Source organism: Mus caroli, chromosome 12, assembly GCF_900094665.2.
Source record: "Mus caroli chromosome 12, CAROLI_EIJ_v1.1, whole genome shotgun sequence".
In the NCBI taxonomy this organism is placed as follows: Eukaryota; Metazoa; Chordata; class Mammalia; order Rodentia; family Muridae; genus Mus; species Mus caroli.
In genome coordinates, this window is record NC_034581.1 from 22,879,607 (window position 1) to 22,902,208 (window position 22,602).

The 22,602-nt window shown below is 44.8% G+C and overlaps 1 protein-coding gene across 6 annotated transcripts in view; it reads right to left on the reverse strand.

Annotated features, from left to right (window-relative positions):
- Positions 1 to 22,602, reverse strand: part of Rnf144a (ring finger protein 144A) — a 110,554-nt gene that overhangs the window by 36,181 nt on the left and 51,771 nt on the right. The window contains exon 1 of one of the 6 annotated variants that reach the window (XM_021178951.2): positions 438 to 504. The exons of the other annotated variants lie outside the window; for them this stretch is intronic. Coding sequence (XP_021034610.1) covers positions 438 to 477 — 40 coding nt within the window. The 5' untranslated portion in view covers positions 478 to 504. Of the gene's footprint in view, positions 1 to 437; positions 505 to 22,602 lie in introns of those variants that run through there. 6 annotated transcript variants of the gene reach the window in all.

Sequence of the window (22,602 nt, forward strand, 5' to 3'; positions counted from 1 at the left end):
GATTTCTGAGTTCGAGGCCAGCCTGGTCTACAAAGTGAGTTCCAGGACAGCCAGGACTATACAGAGAAACCCTGTCTCGAAAAAAACAAAACAAAACAAAACAAAAAAACCAAAACAAACAAAGAAACAAACAAAAAAACCCAAGACAGGTAACGAATATAATCTGTTAGTTTGCAATTTCCAACCCAGACCTACTAAACCAGAAACTCAGGAATGCAGCCACAGAAGGCAACTGTGTTGTCAGGGGCTTTTCAGGAGACAGGGATTCACCACAGTGCCTGCACACTAGTTAGCATCCTTTCATGCTGAAGTCCCCACTCATATCCACATGACTCAAGGTCCTCAAAGGTTCAAGATTCCAGGCACTGAGCTAAATTATGCAGAGGAATTTTCAACCATTCTGAAGTCTATTATACCTGTCAGTTTTTTCTCCTTACCTTCAAGTGAGATTACGCAATGGTCAGTGTTGTGATCCATCCTTCTAGATATCCATGGGCAAGTAGTCCATAATTATAATAATCAAAGATAGAAGAGACAATGGGAGCTGTGGAGATGGCTCAGTGGGTAAGAGCATGTGTGTGAGGACCCGGGAATGGAGTCCCCAACACCTATGTAAAAGGCTGTGTTCACCTGTAACCCCAGCATTTATGCTGGGGTACACTTGGGCTTACAGCCAGCCTCTGTTAGAAAAGCAGGAACTAAAACAGCTACATAAATTCTAACGTGTGAAAGAAGCCAGCTTGCAGAGCAGAAGCCCTTCCTTTTAGTGGCATCTTCTAAAGAACAGAGCATGCCTGACCTACTAAGGGTGGGGGAGGAGTACAAAAGACAATATACTGCCACCAGGCTGGATACTTAGGGGGTACCTTTCTTTGCTCACTAGGAAAACCCATTCTTAGGGGTGCTTTTTTTCTTTCTTTGTGTTTTGCTTGGTTTCTAGACAGTTTCTCTGTGTAGTCCTGGCTGTCGTGGAACTAGCTCTGTAGACCAGGCTGGTCTGGAGCTCAGAGATCCACCCTTCTGCATCCCAAGAGCTGGGATTAAAGGTGTGTGCCACCACCATCTGACTTGTTTCTTTTTTTCCTTAATAAGCTGATTCTTTTCCATGCTTAACATAAATAACAATACTTTCTCTCAGTCTCTTTTCCCAGAATCTTTTCTTAAAGTCTAATAACATTGTCCTTTACTTCCTCTTGAGTCCATTACTAATTTATCTTATTAATGAGACTAAAAACCCCAAAATGGAACCTTAGCCTCCCTGGTAACCCTCCTGGTCATAAAATGAGGAACTCTGGCTTTAGTAAGAGACTCTGACTCAAGGGTATGGGATGGGGAATGACAGATCAGGATACCCCACGGTCCCCTGTGGCTGCTGCATGTGAGCCCACGAGCCTGTGACTACTCAAGACACCTGTTAATCCTTCTCAGTCATCACTTGTTTCTCTGCACTGACTTCCAGACACCCCTGTGGATAGGAGGCTGAAGCTCATCTAATCGAGGCAAAGACACTAGAACTCCTGGGATAAGAGAATAGCACTGGAGGTTTAAGTAGGAACTCATGCTTAGAATACTATAGATGCAGATCGAAAACACAGCTTAGCAGTGTGCTGGTACACACACTGGTCAGTATGTGTGCACATGTGCCTTCCTTGCACGTCAGCTGCAAGGACGCAGAAGGCATGGGCTCTGCATAGAATGTATGCCATGCCCAGATCATCAGTCCAATAAAGTGCTCCAGTTTAAGGAACCAGAATGCACAAGACAAATGGCTGATTCTAGCAGGGTCGAAGAGGGTTCTTGAGGAACACGGAAAACCCCACATCCCACAGAGCAAGGATATACTCAAAGCAATCCACTCTCATTGGCAGTGTGCAAAGACATTCACAAGTTGAGAGATTGTGCCAAGATCTGAATACCCTGAGCAGGGTATGAACTGTGACCCCCAAATACAAAAGCAATGCCCTTGCGCCCATCAAGAAACAAAACAAAACAAACAAACAAACAAAAAAAAAAACAAAAGAGACTGAACAGTTAAGTAACTGACTGGAACTTGACACAAATTTCAAGCTAGTCACAAGAGTTTGCACCAGCAATGCCAGCGTTCTGGAAGCAGAGTTAGGAGGGCAGTGACTTCCAGACCAGGCTTGGCTACACAGGGAAACTCTGTCTCAAAATAAAAAAGAGAAAAGACACATATCTTGTGTGAGAAAGTTCTGCTGGCCTCTGTAGCTACTTCCCCCGGGGAGATGGAGCCCAACTCAGACTCTAGGGTGGGCTGCACACAGGGACTGTCTGTCCAGGTGCAGAGAGAGGAGGGTGCCAGAGTGATGTCACACTGTCTCTGGTGGAGGCACACTGTGGGTGTCACAGTAGTCAGGCTGGGTGACAGTGTGCACCCTTGACTAGGCTGGGTGAGATTGAAACTTCAGGCTGTGGTCTACTCCTTAAACCTGCAACACCAGTCTTATGGTGGGAAGAACAGCAGGCAAATAGTGATTCAAGAATGTCCTAAAGAATGCTGGACAACGATCCTCAAGATTGCCAGGATTGAAATTTTCTTGAAATCATCCAAATATGTATGACACCGATCTTGAAAGGTAAGGTGGAATTCTGGGTAAAAATAAAGGAAGTCTGATCAAAGTAAAAGTTTTAGTGAGGAATGCATAAAGAGCCAGTATGTCACCAGAGGAGCTCTGTGTATGTTTGTACATGTTCGTGTGTGTGTGTGTGTGTGTGTTGAGGCATTCTCTGGTCTACCTGTGACATTTTCCTACCTCTAAATCCAAACCTACAAATCCCAACCTAAGTCTCACTAGTGAATTTTATTTTTAAAAGCCTCCTCACCCCCCAGAAATGTAGGCTCAAAGAAAAGGATGACATTTTAAGCTAAGCTTTCCCAAGATATTACTAAACTCTGAAAAAACACCTAAAGAAAGTTTACAGGCATCCCAGTGAATTCATAATGACCTCATTCATTAAGGGTTCGACATGCTAATAAGTAATGTATGATAAATCTAAGAAGGCCCTATGTTGGGGATCAATTGGGTCATGAATTCCTTCCTATAGGAAGACAGCTCAGCAATATGGCTTTGCACCATAAAGCCCATTCCCAAATTAAGATGTTGCCATAGGAGGACCAGGCAGACAGGGAGCAAAGGACCAAAGAGGGAGCCTACTACTTGTCTATCTTGTAACATGGCTGGGGCAGGGCGGGGGGGGGGGGGGGGGGCTGGACAGTGACCATTCACTCAAAGGCCAGCAGGTTTCAGGGAGTTTCACAGAAGCTCTAGGGGTTCACACCTTTAATACACACCTGTCCAGATGAGATTACAGGCCAGTCATTAGGAACTCTAGGACAGGAACAGCAGTCATGTCTGAACACTGAAATGTGTAGGGGGCTGGATGGGGTATAGACTGATACACAGACACAGAACCCTAGGCAGGGTGGCTTCACAGCTTTTCACCCCATACTTCCCCTCCACTTGAGTGCTCAGAGATTCACAATTACATCATCAGCACCACAGAAAGAAATGTCCACATGGCTGTCCAAATTGTTTCCAGAGCTCTTGTTGCCCACAGGTGAAAACAATCAAACAAACAAAAACAAAGTCACAGACACACATAGGAGAAATTCTGCTGAGACCATCTTTGGGGAAATGTTCAACATCAGCCTGAGGCTCCAGCAGACCATCTTGAAGAAGTTTCAGAGTGGCTAATCTTGCTTCAGATCCAAAGGTTGAGAAACTCACAGATTAGGAGAACACACCTCTGAGTGCATCTATGAGAGTGATTTCAGGGCAGATTAAACCATAGAAATTCTGATCCACTTGTATATTCAAAATGTAAACAGACCAATTGGAGATGGTGGCACATGGCTGGAAAGAGTGGATCACTATAGCTTGTCCCCAGCCAGTGAAATTATCCAGATAAACCTCAGGATACACAATTTTAAAAGTACAATAATAAATCTCATCAAAGAATTCAAGGAGGTTAAAGACACAAACTCAATAAAATTAAGGAAATATAACGTCTACATTCTCTCCAATCACACCACATCCCCGGAAAAAAATCCACAAAGCTAAAAAATAAATAGGACAAAGACATCTTGAGAATGGAATTCAGTAAGAAGAAAGAAACATTGAATATATAAAATTAGAGAGAGAGAGAGAGAGAGAGAGAGAGAGACATACATACATACATAAGGGAGAAAAATCTTCAGTCAATGGCATAGACCAGATCTTCAAAAAGATCACAGAAGAAAACTTTCCTAGACTAAGGGAAGACACAGACAGCCGTACAGATACAAAAAGGACACAGAACACCAAACGGATAACACCAGAGGAGAAAATCCCCATGATATATCACTTAAAACACTTTATACAGAATGGGAGAAAGTATATTTGTCCTAGTTAGAGTTGTTGTTGCTATGATGAAACACCATGACCAAACACAACTTGGGGAGGAAATGATTTGGCTTATACTTCCCCAGCACCTTTCATCATCAAAGAAAGTCGGGGCAGAAACTCAAACAGGACAGGAACTTGGAAGAAGGAGCTGATGCAGAGGCCATGGAAAGGTGCTGCAAACTGGCTTGTTCCCCCTGGCTTGCTCAGACTACTTTCTTATAGAACCAGGACCACCAGCTCAGGGATAGCACCACCCACAATGGGCTGGGCTCTCCCATATTAATCACTAATTAAGAAAATGTTCTACAGGTTTGCCTGTAGTGTGGTCTTATGAAGACATGTTTAATTGAAGCTCCCTTTTCACTAATGACTCTAGCTTGTGTCAAATTGACGTAAACTAGTCAGTACAGTATTGAAAGCTACAAGAGAAAAAAATACAAGTACCATATAAAGAAAAACCCATCACGGTAACAGGTGATTTCTCAATAAAGCCAAAAGATACTTTGCAAGTCCTAAAATACTATGACGCCCAGCCTAGACTAATATACCCAGCAAAATTATCTACAAAATAATTGAAGGGAAAAGAAATACCACCAAATGAACAGCCTAAAAAAATTATACTCAACAAACCAAACGTAAGGAAAATACAGGAAGCCATAATTAGCGAGGGGAGAGGGAGAGAAATACAGAAGATGGGAGGAATGTAAAATACCAGTAGAATGTCTGAAAATGTCATAAAGAATCATAACAGTTCACTGTTTACCTAAAAAAAAAACCCTATAACACATGTGTGTATATAAATATTTACACATAGTTTAAATGAAAATTACTGATCCTTGATGATTATGTTCCCTCCAAGAGCACAAATCATTAAACCACTAACACCAGGCATGAGAAGCCTTCTTGAGTTGTTGGTAAGGGTAGCCCAAGAGACTTCGAAAACATTCCACTATTGCTGCTGTCCTTAGTTGACCCCAGAAGTAGAAGGCAAGTGTCTATTACTGAAGTTACCATGAACTTCAGACACAGGAGCCAGAGGTCTCTCCTTCCTAAGGACTAGCTTTCATGGTACCAGGAGGTGCCACACAAGCTTCCACAGGAGAGAAACAATCAATAATCTTCTCGGTTATGACATCTATGAATCACAACAACAACCACCACAGATGGTACAATAACCCTAAGGGCCCAGGAGTGATACACATAACTCTGCAGTAACCAACAACTGTCTAATTGGATATAAGATTCAACCGACATGAGGAAAATCTCATCTGACACAGGAAGCCTAGCCAACTACCCAGGGCTAATAAAGTCATGGATCTAGGAGGAGAGTCTACAACCACTACTTTACTAAACCAACATATTCCCCAATGTATATATACTCTAAACATGTGTCTCTATATAGATATACAGATAAGTGTAGTCCACATAACTCATCAATGAAACTTCTCTTTGTAGCAGATGGAGACCATTACAAAAAATAAAATAAAATAAAATAAAATAAAATAAAATAAAATAAAATGACAGCCAGTCAAAATTCAGAGTTGTAGAGACCAGTCCCAACAGATACATCTATAAATCAACTCCTCAAGGCTCAGAGACCATTGCAAAAAAGGGAGTGAGAAGACTGTAAAAGCCAGAGATCAGAGTTCAGAGAGTTTGCGGTGAGACAATGTTTCCTATACTACTGGAACCTATACCCATAAATTCTCACCCACAGGACTCCTTAAATATGAGCTCAACAAGGACAACAACGGATGTGTCAAAGTGCACAGGGGAAAGCCCATCATGCCTCAACCCTACCCAGAGAACTCCAGTCAATTGTAACTAAGGAATTCTGAGAACAGGAGAAACTTCCCCAGGGAAGAACCTACTAATTGGCTGCCTGATAGCAAATGGTCAGCCCCGGAAATATACGTAAAAATAACATTAAACAAACTGAGCGGGTTATGCTTAGGAAGATGTATATACATATAACACACACATGTAGCAACAATTAATGAAAAAAGAGACCATGAATTTGAAGAGAACAAGGAGAACAACAGGGAAAGGAGAAGTGATGTAATTATATTATAATCTCAAAAAATGAAACAAAAAAATTTAATGTTCAGTATTGTTATTATCATGGCTTGCTTCCCACAGAAGGCCAAGGGCAGCTAAGCACTCTGAACCCCATCCATGAACAAAATGTAAAGGAAGACATAAAGGGCCTATTATATCAATGTCAGTTTATGGTAATCAGATAAACATTATATTTGGCTACCAGAGAGCAACATTTTAGACACCAAGCATTAAATTATTACATTTTTTTATGTTGAAGGGCTCTCTGATTCCAGAGAGAATTTTCCAACCTCAAATGCTTACAGACTCCCTAAGCAGTCACACTAAGCAACCTCAGCAACAATTCTGTCTTTTGGAATAAACTCCCCTTGACGGATGATTTCAGACCTGGTGAGGGACACTGTCACCTTCAACTTTGTTCTGCTTTATTTTCAGATAATGGCATATAGAGAATAGAATGCAGGCACAGCCATGAGAAGCTTGGAGTGGCTGGACGTGGGGCACACTTAGCTACACAGAGAGCCCTTTGTGGGGTACAGGGGGATGTTTTCTCTTGTCATCTGCAGCTTTTGTGGTTCCTTTAATTTGGTGCTTGTGAGCATGGTCTAGAACAGGCCTGCAGCCAGCTCAGCATGGAGTACAATAGCTGTTTCCTTCAGGGTACAAACAGAAGTCTACTGCCAGGGCAACAAGCCTGGGAAACTTCTGGATGTAGAGCTTGTCAGTCTTTTGATTGAATCAGAACTGAATGGAGGTAGCAGAGGGGAGAAGAGTTAGTCAGGGTGAGAGAAGACTCTGAGAAGACCAGAAGAACTCACGTTTAACTCAGCTTTGGGACCTGGTCACCACGAGGCCCTGGAGCTAAGACTGCACCTTCATGAGTCAGTGATCTCACGAGTAACAAGATAGTCTGGCTGGGGATAGCTCAGGGTTTCTCAAAGCCATAAGCTTCTCAAAAGATGTGAAATGCTCAGCCTCTGGCCAACCTGGAATCATGTGACTGAGCTCCTCATAGAGAGAGGAACAGATCTCAAAGGGAGAGGTGATGAGTACAGGGTATACTTTGCAAAGTTCAAACTCTGCTAACACAGACCAGAGTCAAATGAGTATATCCCCTAGGTCAGTTTAGACCTGTAACCCACTATTCCATATTGCACATCTTCCAAGCCTCCTGAAAGTCCAACCTCCATCACAGCACCACCCCCCTCTCCCCACCCTCTGTGTGTGTGTGTGTGTTTGAGACAGGATCTCATGCAGCCTTGGCTGGCCTGGGACTCACCATACAGCTAAGAATGAGCCTGAATCCCTGGTCCTCTTGGCTTGTCTTCATCTCTCATTTCTCTGGGATAATAGTTACATACCACCATGCCCAGCAATCCCTTATCCTTTATTTCCTACACCCACACATGCATGCTTCCACTTCCATCAAGTATTAAGCAAAGGATATTAGGCATCGAGAAAGCTTGAAGCAGTATTGAAGATGAAGAATTACAAAAGCCAACCAAGCCAGTGGCTACCATCAAGGCACAATAGAAGGGAACTCTTTGCCTTTTCTAGTCAAAAAAACCTGCCCTGCCAAATCTCACTATGAAGCCAAGGGCAGGGAGATAAATGGCAAAGAGGACCCTAACAAGTTCACTGTTATTTTATTACAGAGTAGTATCTGCCTACCCGACACAACTCTGCCAGAAAATTTAGAATTTATTCTGAGCCCCTCACATGCCTGCTGCAATAACTTACCCACCATGTTGGAACTGAACCTTGCATGTGCTGTGTGAGCCTTTAATACAGTGCTTCACGTTGGGGTGACCCCAATCATAAAAAATTTCATTGCTAATTCATAACTGTTATGAATTGCAAAGCAGGATATGCTACCCCTGTGAAAGAGTCTTTGGACCCCAAGGGGTCAGTTATCCACAGGTTGAGAACCACGGGACGATACCATCACATTGTGAATCCAAACAAGCCTTTCCTTCCTTAAGTTGGTTCAATTGGTGTTTTGTCACAGCATGAGAAACTACTTAGTGTGTGGTTCAGGGGGTGCTGTTTGGCTCCCAGGAGATGACCATGTTCAGGAGGAACAGTCTCACCAGGGTGATGATGTCTACAAAGGTCTGCTGTTCCTAGAAGGTGAAGACAAGGAATGAAGCCTCCTAGGCACCACTCCAGGGGTCTGGAACAGGATGTTGTAAATAAAACTGGCAGTTGGCAACCTGCTAGAAAAACCCGTTGTTCTCATCTTCAGATCTTCAGCCTTGGGAAAAGATCGCCAGCTTTAGGAGGGTACTGGCAGTGATTAGCAGCCTCCTGCAGAATCTGACCCAAGGGTTAGGGCAAATGAGACAGACACAGAATGAAGGCATAGTAGTCAAGCTTTGTTTTGGGATTGGGGATCCATTGGCTATTTCAAGTCCAAAGGAAAAGCTGGTGCTTTTGGCAAAAACAGTCTCTATTATAATGTCACCTGATCATCCCTTGTCACTCATGTGCTCAGGGCTATGCAGATGAGGTCCAGAGGTGGGGAATATTCATGATAAACACAGCCACAAATAATTGTTTGCTTTTATGCTTCCAACCCCAAGAATATCATAAGCATTTTACCACAAGAAATGGTGCTGAAGAGACAAACATTCTTCCCCTGACCAGAACATCACAGTCATTAAATATTATGTTGGCATCCCATTGATTTGTACGGCTTCTGTGCCAAGTTAAAACATAAAAGATAAAACTGGAATGAAACTAAAGATGGAACTGTGCTCACACACTCTGCAGTAAAAGATGGTCATCTACTAAGCACTCTAAAGGACAACCCTTCTGGCAGGAGCAGAGACACTTCCAAGAGGCACAAGACTGCTCTCCTATTGAAAAAACTGCTAGAAACCAGACTGATGGGGGAGCTTATCTTCTTGAAAGAGTTTGCACACAGTTCTGACAAGTCAGACCACCTGCAGGAGAGCCCATACAATGAGGAGGCAGGAGTGCCTCTGAGAGTACCCGCCTTGCACTTAAAAGCTGAACTTATATATACGTGTTGACTATATGTAAATACGGGAATCTGTCCCTGAAGATATCTGCCTTGCCTATTGGCCGACTGGAGACAGTCCAGGTAAGACTTAGGGACTGGAGAGAATAACCCCACAGGTACAATGACAATCAGAGCCCATGACAAGCAGATCTATTCTAGATACATTTGGAAAGAGTAGATGGTGGTGGGGGTGGTGCCTGAGCAAAGCTTAGCTCCACAGTAACCCAGAAGCCTGGGGAAGAACTCTGTGGCCACACCCATCAGGCTGGGATGGGGTCAGGTACATCACTGTTACTTAACAGGACTTGGGAACATCTATGCCCTCTTCTGAAGGTTGCTACTCTTTTAGAGTAGACTCCAGGTTATGCAGCCCAGATGTGAACTAGGCAATACAGGCTGCTGAGTCTATGGTCCAGCAGCTAAGAGTACTGGCTGGTCTTCCAGAGGAACCAGGTTCCATCCCCAGGACCTGCCTTGTCTATTTGGTCCCAGAGAGTCTAACACCCACTTCTGGACTTTGAGGGCACTACACACATATGATGCAGAGACATCCCTGCAGGGAAAACATCAATAGACACAAAATAAATAATAAAAAGAGATAAAGTAGACTTGGATGGCAAGAGGACTCAGCAGATAAGAGCACATGCTGGACAAGCCTGACAACCTGAGTTTGAACCTAGAACCCGTGACAGAAAGAGAGAACTGACTTCCAAATGTCCTCTGAGTTTCACAGGTACATCATGGCATGTGCATGTGCATGTAAACAGATATGATGATGATGATGATGATGACGACGACGACGACGACAAAAAAGATGAAGACATCCATTGTCAACTTCTGGTCTGTACACATACACACATACACATCAACATATATTTCTCTCTATGTCTCTGCCTCTGTCACTCTCTCAGGCACACACACACACACACACACACACACACACAGGAACAAGCATACACATATTTTTAAAGATTACCAAGTAAACAAAACATAAGCTCAAAATAGTTATCCCTCTGGCCCGGAACCAAACAATCTGCTCACCCCTACTTCAGGGATCCGCCCTGCTTGGTTTGGGTGCAGGGCTGCTGGGGAGGAACTGGGGAGGTTTCCTGAATGAGACTTCCACATGTTGGGAAATTCCAGCCTCAAATCCTCAAGGGCAGTGGGTGAGAGGTCAGAGACAAGGAAAGGAAACGAGCCACCAGCGACAGGCTAGCTGGCCCCTGAGCTCCCATGAATCCCGTGAATTCTGTATGCAGGGGCTGCAGACATACTGTACTTGGTCCAAGAGATCCAAATTCAAATCCTCGCACAAGCAGGCCTAGCATCATAGCAACAGGGCCAACTGGGCCCTGCTATGGAATTCTTTTCCATGGGGCCTCAACTCTTAATTCTCTGTCTTTTTATTAAAAAAGAAACTCAAGGATAACAAAGAAAACTAAGTGCAGTGAGCTCGGAGAGCCGCAGTGGCTTCGGCAGCACTATGCCTGCGATGTGAGAAATCCTCACATTTCTGAATCTCCCATTTCTTTAAGCACCGGATTCTTTGCTGAAAACAGAACCCAATCACTCCCTGCCCCTCCTCTCTCACCCAGAGACACTCTCTGATACCCCAGATACCTATTTAATGGCTTGTGTTTGCCTCCCCCTTGAAAAAGAAAGGATCCTTGTGGAATTGGTGTTGATATTACATATTTTTTTTTTTTTTAGACAACAACAAAAACTTCTGAAAAAAAGAAAAAAATACCATGCTGTGTTTCATTTTTTCCTTTGTTAGCAAGATCTACAACAGGGCTGGGCTCCCTTGGCAATGCCTGATTGTTGGGTGAGCAGGGTGGATCCTATTCCCAGCACAAGGTCTCCACCACTGATAATCAGAAAGGACGCCCTGTGCAAAGCCACTGCATTCAACATAGACCAGAGTGTGTCCCATCCCTTCTGTTTCAGCTGGGAGTCCCTCCAGTTGCAGAATAACTGTCATGGTGGGATATGATGCCATTTATCTATGCAAGTAGTCTAAGCCAGCAGATGTGGGGCACACCTAACTGAGCAGATTGTCAAAGCCAGAACAGTGAGGCAGACACACACACACACACACACAAAGAGGCTGTAGTAGGGCATATCCCCCCCTGGTGCTCCGTCAGTGACTACTTCCATGTACTTCTTCCAGCCTCTGCGAAGCAGATTGACAGGCAGGACTCAGCTCTGCAATTCTCACTGCCATCAATGCTATCACATTGACACTGTCTATATACCTTTTCGCCTGGATCTCAAGGATCCGTTTTTTTGATGGTGGTGTTTTTATTTTTTCTTTTTTTCTTTTTCTTTTTCACATGCACTGAATCTTTCCATCACCCTCCACTCCATTGTGGCATTTTTGATAATCACACGTGTAACATGTTACACGTGATAGTTACACTCGGTAATCACACATGTAACCTGCGATCTACCATTTGATTGATAACCTATCGATAATAAGATTCAGAAGAAACAAAGAGCTTGCGGTTGCCATGGTACTGATTCCAAATGAGACCTCAAGAACTCAGTCAAGTGAAGGTGAGAAGACTGGTGTAGCTTAGTAAACTAAGTGATCCACAGTAAATAACTGCAATGCTCTGTATCACTGACATGGCTTGTTCACAACACCCATGTACCCAGTGTCTAGCCAACAATGCTGCATATGATCTCATGGCACACTTAGCATTATCTGTCGTATTCTCTCACACTGAATTACATCTTGCATTTTGTAATCCATGGTTTACAGAGTAAACCAAAGAGAGATAAATTCAGACGAATGTCTTCACTCAACAGATAAAATGTGGAGGTTCAAGAATGATACTAGCAGTTTACCCAACAACTTATTAATGCAGGACTCCAGGCCAATGTCCCTAACATCATTGCCTACCAAGTAAAGGCAAGCCCATCCATTGCACAGACTTTCCAGGTTCTCTTCACAAACACTGACTCTCTTGTCCTTACACATGAGCTCTTGGTATTTGTCTGGGTCACCTGCAGTCTCACTCTGAGAAAACAATATGGTTTTCATCATAAAGCTCTCAATCTGGTCATGGAGGCCTTGGCTTCCTGATATCAATCTACAGTGGTCCAGACTTACAGATCCAGGGCTCAACACCTTCAACCACACTAACAGCAATCCTTAGCCTGTCTTCACAGCCAATCCCAGAGAACATCTGTCCTAACACATATGTTCAGGGCGGGGGGCCTAGTAGTTGATTTGAAATCCCTGCCTCTCCATGAGGAGAGCTGGATGATCAGTCCATCCCTAGACAGGAAAGACAACAGGTGAAGCTGAGCTGCTCCTGTTGTGGTTCAGGGGCTCAGCAGATGTCTCTTCCCAACTCCTCAGTGCCTTCACTGTTGGATCCTGACTGCCGCTGGACACTCAGGGAACACCAGGGCTGCTCTAATTCCTCTACCCCTGGAACCTGGCAGAGGAGACTTCAAGTCCAGATGAGCTCATGAGGTAGAAAAGTCACAACAGAGAGTCACAACACAGCAATACCCCAGACCTCTGGTGTTGCTCTTTTTCCTAGAAGACAACACTTCATTTTGGGAAAAAAATACTCTGTAAAATTTTATTCTTCAAAACTTACTTAGAATGAGTTCTGACATGGTGACAGTCCCCACAGGCGCAGAGAGAGAGCTTGAATTGGGTGAGAATATCCACAGAGAAGTAAAACCCAGACTGATGGTCAGGACTCAGACGGCAGAGCCAGTTGTGTGCAGCCCCAACCTGGTGGGAACTGAATCCAACCAGATGAACTGATGCAACTTCTCCTTAAGCGAAACAGAGATGCAGATTTCCAATTATTCCCAAGAAAACCCGAAGACAACCTGGGTGCAGTCCCCAAGGCCAGATGCATGTCTTTTGGGGATATCCACTTAACAAGAGTCTAGAAAAGGAGCTTATTTACAGCCTGACTTCAACCTGAAGTTAATATTACTACAACAATGGCAAGATGCCCCTATGCTTGGAGGTCCCACCTGGGGAGAGGACACAGTTGGAGAAACGATAATGGGTCTACTGGGATCAGGAACTCCTGAGGACCCAGGTTATTTGGTCACCTGAGCTCCACTGATGCAGAATGGCAGCCTACAAAATAACAAAGTCACTCTGTCCAGCCACTATCTTCCTAACTCATAGCTATCTTGGGCCTCTGACATTTGAAGGCCACCGACAAGGTTCTTGACACTGCAGAATAGTCCCCTGTCCCCAGGACTACACTGAATGACAGACTTCCTTTTCCTAGTAGTCTGCTGCTGAACCCTATGCAAAGGTGACGGGGTATGGAAGGCTGGGATGCACTTCCCAGGAGTGTCCAAACAGCTTCATGATGACAGGGACAGCATTTCATCTTTCCATCCTAGTGACTACTGGACTTGCTCCCTCCAGCTCTCAGTGTTCAGTGCTTATGGATTCTCTTTGCAGAGAATCCAGAATCAGGCACTTCAAGAGCACAGTGATTTGAACATGGCTTGTCTACTTTGTCACTACTGTGCCCTAGCAATCTACCTCAGCAGTAGCACAGAGTAAGAACTAGTCTGTAACACTCGTGTGACACCCTACTGCTCTTCTCTAAGAAACAGAAAATGCTCATTCAACAGAGCAGGCATAGGTTGGGTGGCATTAGGATCCATGCACACTGAGATGTTTATAAAAATCATGTCCTGTCATCTGCACTTTGGTGGGATGACCCTGCGTGGGGAAGAGCCAATCCTGGCTTCCTAAGAACTATCAGCCTGGCTCTGGGCTCTGGGCCAACTCTGGGCACTTGGTGCAGGACCTGAGCTCTGAGCTTCCTCCTAGACTCAGGCTTCTTTGAGTAAAATCACTTGCTAAGTTGCAATGACATGGTTAAGAGCTCAGAGATGCTATTAAACAAACGTGGGTGATAGTGAAAGTCAGTGAAATGTCACGTTTGCTAGGCAGGGGGACATACTGCAGGGGCTTAGAAATGTTTCCATGTTGTGATTAAGTTACTCCCATTCATGGAAGTCATCTACACATCAGCAGTGGGAGGATGTTCCTCATGGCATTCCCTGTGATGTTAGGAACCTCTGTGTGTGAGGTGCCTGTTAAAGGGATTGGTAAGGCAGAGAAAGGAGGCACGTACCATACCGAGGAAGGGAACAGGAGCCAAGGTTTTGAGGTGAAAATTTCAAAGTCCACACCACTCTCACTGTGGGTTTACTACAGAGGGGGCACGGTCACCAAAGGAAGCCGTCATCTGAGTAAAAATGAGGAGAGACTATTTTTCTTCCTCCAGTATTCCTTTATAAAAATGAATTTCAATAACTGCAAAGCCAATAGACGTTTCAAACATAAAAACAATGCAAAACTGAACACAGAAAAAAAATAGGTTCATGTTTAATCCCTCCAGGGCTTCAAAAATCACTAACTAAAAAGCTAGGCATGGGGTGCTTCTAGCATGCTAATTTTCAGTTGGGGGTTGGGGACTCAGGAGGGCTGCCTGAAGCTTGAGGGCAGCCTGGGCGACTCAGAGAGTCCAGGACAGGAGGAGCTTCAGAGCATGACTGTCTCACAGAAACAAACAGCAGAGAGTAAATCATCAAATAAACAGCAATGACTTAAAAGATGCTGCTGACAGAACAACATGATGTGTACAGGAAATCAAACAGCTGGAAGATGCTGTTCCCAATGAGCAAAGGAAAACTCCAAATGCCTGGGCAGTGAGGTTCTAAGTTTCTGGAACACCTCACTGAGAATGGTTCAAAATAACACGGTTCATGAACCCGGGAGCGTGTCAATATCTGCCCAAACTGCATAATTGACTCACTGACCCAATAATCTAATTTCTCAGCACCCAGCCAAAGTTAGTCAGTCACCATGGCCCCGCTTGCAATGCAAGACTGGAAGCCACACAAAGAGAAGGCTCGTGACATGAACCGGAGCTCCTCAAGGTGGGAGACTGCGGAAAGAGCAGGAAAGCTGCATGCATTTGAGTGGAAAGAGCTGCAGAGCGTATGATGTAAAAACTGCAAGGCATGCAGGGATGCACAGTATAGGCTGCATTTACAGGCTTAAGCATTAGATGAGCGCCAATATGCTAACCGAAGCTGTTACCTAAGGAGGTTGGGAGGGCTGCACCAGGCCCAGAATGGCCACAGGAAAACATCAGCAAGATTCCCAACAGAGACCTTTTATTTATTCATTCCTGTATTTATGTGTGCTAAGTGTGCTAATGTGTTTATATAGGTGGACATTCTCTCTCTCTNTCTCTTTCTCTTTCTCTCTCTCTCTCTCTCTCTCTCTCTCTCTCTCTCTGTGTGTGTGTGTGTGTGTGTGTGTGCTTGTGTCTGTGTATGTGTGTGTGTGTGTGTGTGTGTACTGGGCAGAGGTCAACCTCAAGCATCATTCCTCAGGCACTATCCACCTTATGTTTTGAGACAGGGTCTCTTACTGGGATCTGGGACTCACCAAATCAGCTAGGCTAGACTGGCCGCTTATCTCCTCATCTATAGCACCAGGATTCCAGGCATTGATGTACCCCTATGCCCAGCCTTTCACATGAGCACTGGGGTTTGAACTCAGATTCTCATGCTCACCTAGTAAGCAATTTACTAATAGAATAGTCTCTTCAGCCAGAAAACACACACACACACATGCACACACACACACCTACCTTTAGGAAAGTTTAACACATGATGTTCACCCACTGATAAGTGAATATTAGCCCAGAAACTTAGAATACCCAAGATACAATTTGCAAAACACATGAAACTCAAGAAGGAAGACGAAAGTGTGGATACTTTGTTCCTTCCTAGAATAGGGAACAAAATACCCATGGAAGGAGTTACAGAGACAAAGTTCGGAGCTGAGACAGAAGGAAGGACCATCCAGAGACTGCCCCACTTGGGCATCTATCCCATAAACAACCATCAAACTCAGACACTATTGCATATGCCAGCAAGATTTTGCTGACAGGACCCTGACATAGCTCTCTCCTGTGAGGCTATGCCAGTGCCTGGCAAATACAGAAGTGGATGCTCACAATCATTTATTGGATGGAACACAGGGCCCCCAATGAAGGAGCTAGAGAAAGTACCCAAGGAGCTAAAGAGGTCTGCAACCCTTTAGGAGGAACAATATGAAGTAACCAGTACTCCCCACCCCACCGCCCCAGAGCTTGTGTCTCTAGTTGCATATATAGCAGAGGATGGCCTAGTCGGCCATCAATGGGAGGAGAGGCCCTTGGTCTTGCAAAGATTACATGCCCCAGTACAGGGGAATGCCAGGGCCAGGAAGCAGGAGTGGGTGGGTTGGGGAGCAGGGCAGGGAGAGGGTATAGGGGATTTTTCGGAGAGGAAACTAGGAATGGGGATAGCATTTGAAATGTAAATGAAAATATCTAATAAAAAAAGAAAAAAAAGTGTAACGAGGTATTATAAACTACAGAGATTTTAATAAAAGAAGCATTGTGGCCACTGTGACCATCGTGGTAATTCAGAATAGATGGTCTATAACTTGTCTTCTTAATTCAACTGAAGAGGGGTGACCACACATGATTACTGAATTCCAAAACTGTCCGTGTAGATCTGCTCTCCTGAGTGTCTCTTCCTAATTTAAAATCTGAAATCTACTCTATTGTCAAAAGGAACAATGCCTTCGGCTCATCCCCATCAGAGAGAAGTGACTCAAGCATTTCTCATCGCTGAGTCGAACCTCCATGTTGTCAGCCTTTGGGAAGGAGCTTAATCATTCCATAGAAAAAGGGAAAGGCAACATAAAGTCTAGCAAGAACTTAAAAAGGAGAGTAGTTGGGCTAGGGAGACAAGTCAGTAAGTGAAGTGCCTGTTGCTCAAGCATGAGGAGGACCGGATTTCAGATACCCGGAGCCCATGTAAAGTCAGATGTGCTGGCAGGTCTGTAAGCCCACACTATGGGGAGGGTCGGGGTGGGGGAGAGACTGGTAGATCCTCGGGACTCACTGGCTAGAGGCCAGAATTTGGTATCAGGTGGCTTCCCCAATTATTCTCCAGCTCTTTTTAAAATAACATTTTTATTTATTCTTTGATGAATTCCTACATATATTTTGATCAGATTCTTTCTTCCCCACATCCTTAACCACCACTTCCCCCAACACACACACCAAACTTCATGTTCTCCTTCTTTTTTAAAAAGCAAAAGCAAAAACAAAACATGGGGTCCCGTTTGTGCTGGCTGACTTCTGGATGTGAGACCTGCCCTGGAGTGTGGCCAAAAGTGACTTTCCTCACCTAATAGCAATCAAATCCCTACTGCTTCATGGGGAGGGGTGGGACTTCATGGCCACTTCTCCATCTTCTTGCTGGGATGTGTCTGGCTCAAGCTTATGCAGACTTTATGCACGCTGCCTTAGTCTCATGAATTCACATGTACCATGTGCCTTGCTGTGTCCCGAGGACGGTGTTATCTTGGAGTCATCTACTGCCTCTGGTTCTCATAGTCTTCCTGCCTCCAGTTCAGCATAGATCCCTGAGGCCTGAGGGGAGGGGTGTGATACTGACATCCAATATCGGGCTGAGCATGCCCCAATCCCTTATTCTCTACATGTTACCAGCTGTGGGTTTCTTTGCTACTTACCATCTACTTAGAGAACCTTCTCTGATGAGGGCTGAGCATTGGACTGGCCTGAAGTTCTGGTTCATACTGTGATTGAGACACCAATCAGTACCAGATCACAGTGGTGGGTGGGATGATTTCTCGAAATCAGGTCACTAACTGAATCTGGAACTAAAGCCTCTGTGTTCCAGGCTTTGCCTTTCAATAACATTCCCAACCCTATCTTAAACTTTAAAATTTAAAAAATCTCATCAAGTTGCTGGGTTGACCTTGAATTCACTCTGCAACCCAAGCTAGCCTGGAAGTCGCAACCCTTCTGCTTCAGCCTCCCCACGAGCTGAAATTACAGGCCTGAAGCACATGCTTACTTTGCGAACACACTTGATAGCAGGAAAGTGAGATAGAAGGAAGGTGAAGTGATGAGGATCTTGTTGACAGTCACCACATCAGCTGTCCTTTAATTCTGATCACTGCACTTAGGGTAACACCACCAGTATGTGTAGTACTCCTGCAGTCATGACTCGGCCACTCCCTCCCTCAGAATCTGAGGACCCTGCTCAGACAGCCATTTTTCCTCTAGAATTCTATACTGTTTGTACTGGCTATTTTTGTGTCAACTTGACACAGCTGGAGTTATCACAGAGAAAGGAGCTTCAGTTGAGGAAATGCCTCCATGAGATCCAACCTTAAGGCATTTTCTCAATTAGTGATCAAGGGGGAAAGGCCCCATGTGGGTGGGACCATCCCTGGGCTGGTAGTCTTGGGTTCTATAAGAGAGNAGGCTGAGCAAGCCAGGGGAGGCAAGCCAGTAAAGAACATCCCTCCATGGCCTCTGNATCAGCTCCTGCTNNCTGACCTGNNTGAGTTCCAGTCCTGACTTCCTTTGGTGATGAACAGCAGCATGGAAGTGTAAGCCGAATAAACCCTTTCCTCCCCAACTTGCTTCTTGGTCATGATGTTTGTGCAGGAATAGAAACCCTGACTAAGACACTGTTCAACACTCAAGAGGTCTAAGTCCAACTCTGGACTGAGCTAGTCCTCTCTCTGTCCTAACATCCACATCTTTCCTTCCACTGGTGAGTATTCTGCTACAGTGAGGCCCAGAGTTTACCAGACTGTAACTATAATGGACCACACAGTCAATACTTGTGGCTCTGTCGACCACAGCACCCCATGGACCACTAAACCCTGATGCTCAGGCCTAAAAGCATGCAGAGATAATGTGTAACCCAAGGCCTGGCTGGGATCCAAGGGCACAGGCTAGTGGCCAGACTCAGCCCACGTACCATATGCTGATCCATGGGGTGAAGCCTGGTGACTTTCGAGCCATGTTGAAAACCCCTCTCCAGCCCAAGCCTTTCCCTTCTGTGCATCTCTTTATGTCTCATGAAAACCTAATTTCAGAAATTCTGTATTTCTGAAATTAGGTTTTGATTCCAAATCTGTAAGCCAGGAATAAGCCTAATTCTGACCTCTCTACACATCTACCGCCACTGGACTCTGCGCTATGACCTGGCCACCCCGTGGATATCACAGGAAGGGATATGCTTGTTCTCAGGCCACCTTAGGAAAGGTTTAATGGGAGCAGCATGCAGAAGAGAAACTGAGGAAGGCTAATGAAACAAATCCAATCTAACTTTGGTTAAACCCCTAGTGATTCTATGATGTGAATGTTAGGTCTCTGTATAAGGAGCCTGATGCTGTATTAGGGAGTGTACAGCCTTGCCAAATAGAGGCCTGCTGATGTGAGTCTCAGCTCAACAAATGTTCAGTGGCAGCAAAAGCAACCTGCACTGAGCACAGTTCAGCTACCAAGTCTCCACTAAACTGCCACATCCTCCATCCATCCATCCATCCCCTGTAATGTTTCAGCCACATTGTCTCCTGGTCAGAAAACTTACGGTTTTAAAGTCCCACAAGGAGCCCAAAGTCACAAAATGAGTCACTATCAGAGTCTAGTCTGAAGCAGAGACAAGTTGGCTATGAATTCAACTTTTATCCACCAATACCACACAGTTCCTGGGTCTCTTGGATGCTGCTGCTGGGCTTCTGTCACACCATCATTGGGTGAGGACTTTGGCTGGACTAACCAGCTGTCCATATAACATGTGCCCTGCAAAGATGCTTTCCCATATCTGCAGGAAGGTTCTGCTGGGAGGCTGGGCCTGGGTACAACCACAAAACAGAAGCCAGCCCATAGTCTCAATAGCACTTTTGACCAGAAGCGACACAACTATGAACCACAGCTGGCAACCATGGTCCCAAGAAACAAGTGCAACAAGCAGCCACTTTCACAGATAGACTGATCCGCATTCCGAGGACTAGAGAGGGAAGGAGCAGAGAAGTCTAGGAAGTACCAAGAGGACCCTCTCAACCCTGTATTCTAGCCCTAGGAATCGAGAATCAGCTAAAACAAGGAACAGCCCATCTGGCATTGTGTTCCTACATGGAAGCCATGCTAAAAGTGAAAATTACATTATCAACACTACAAGCCTCGTGAACTATGAAGGGTGGGTGGGGCTAAGGATAAGAAATTATGTAATTTTACTTTCATTTACCAGCAACAAGAAAGGTTGGCTGCCCAAGTTTACCAGGTGAGCCAAGTGTCTTGGCATTTACCGTGTCACTCAGCCTGAGATGCACCCATGCAGATGAGGGAGCCTGCCCACGGTCCCAAACTCAGAGTGACGAGGTGGCATAGAAGAGGAGGTGGACTCTCATCAAGGTTGGAATCCACTTCACTCTTGGCTTTTGCTGAGGCTTCAAGAGGTGGGAGGGCTCCGGGGGCATCTTGCATAATGCTACAGGACTGATAGGAGCCGTAAAGAGGGAGCAATTCACCTCCAGGCTGTATAGAAAAAAAAAAGGACTCCTTCTCCAAGCCTCTGTGCTTATAAACCAACCTGCAGTTCCTGTGCTTTGCAAACCAGCAAGGAAACAAACAAACAAACAGACAAACCAGGAGAGGTGGCATAGTGATGAGCAATGAGGCAGCACTGGAATGTGAAGGGATCAGCCAGATGTCTCATGAGCAGTGACAGGCACCTGGGGTCTTGGGGACCTGCTAAGAGCAAGACTGTTCCCTGATGGGCAGCTCTTTCTTTTGTTCCTTTTGCATTTTCTGAGACAGGCACTCATTAGCCCAGAGTCTCCTTTAACTTTCAATCCTTCTGTATCTACTTCCTGAGTTTCAGGATTAGAGCTTGGCAACCATCATGCATGGCTTATAAACAGTGCTGAGGACAGAACCCAAGGTGTTATGCACACTAGGCAAACACCCTAATAGCTGGGCCAGCACATACCCACCACAGGCTTTCCTGGACTTTCCCACCGTCACAACTCTTACCCCAGTCCATCCTCTCAGTGGTACTTAGCAGCTTGCTAATGGCCTAGTGGGTAGCTACAGACTCTGGCAGACTCCCTGAAGCAAGCAGGCACAGGATAACCTAGGAATTGGACTCCTGTCTCCCTATTTGTTTCTGCCACCAACTCTATGAACTTCAAGCTGTACAAGGACTCTCTAGGTCTGACTTCGACTTTATTTTTGGCATAAAGTCATCTTACCTCCCTCCTCTCCTTTTTATGGGCCTCAGATAAACAACACAGGAATTGCCATCTCCACTAGAATGGCTGGTCACAGAGTCCCCCCCATCCATGACATTCCTCATCACCATGACCAAGTCCCAAGTGCCAAAGACAACAGCCAGTGTCAAGAAACCAGACAGCTGGAGCAAGAGGAAATTAGGCAAGGGTTCGCAGGCTTGGAAATGGGAGAGAGCTTGGGGGAAATCTGTACACTACACTGCTGTCCCAGAGGAACCCATGTGACTTCCTGGTGAGTGCTAAGTCCAGTCTGTGAGTCTAGCCAATGGTAGAGTTTGCAATAAAAACAAGACAAAAGGGCAGTGGGAAACCCAGATGCGATATCAAAACATCAGATAGGAGCTGAAGAGATGGCTCCTTTCAAAGGACCCAAGTTCAATTCTCAGGACCCACATGGCAGCTCACAGACATCTGTAACACCAGTTCCAGGAAATCAGATTCCTTCTTCTGGCAGAAGCCAGGCATGTGCATAAAACACAGACATACATGCTAGCAAAACACTCAAATACATACTTTAAAAAATTAAAAATGTTAGATAAAATGGCAGTTATTTTTTTTTCTGTCTTTACTAGAAGTTCTAGGAAGCCATACTTCATATTAAAAGAAACAAAGAAAAAAATATGGCTCCTCAAAATGTTCATACAGTAGAGTCAGGAGTGACCCTACTACTCATAATCTAGATGCTCAGAGCCTTTAATGGTTGTTATGAATGATTCTGTGGGACTGAATGGTAGAGTGCTTGCTTAGCATGCAGAAGGGTCTAAGGACAATCCTCAGTACTAAAAAATAATTTAAAGAAAGATTGATAAAATTATTATATTGTATATGAGAGTAAATTTTTTTCCATATTTTTATTGGGTATTTATTTTGATTACATTTCCAATGCTATCCCAAAAGTCTCCCACACGCTCCCCCACCCACTCCCC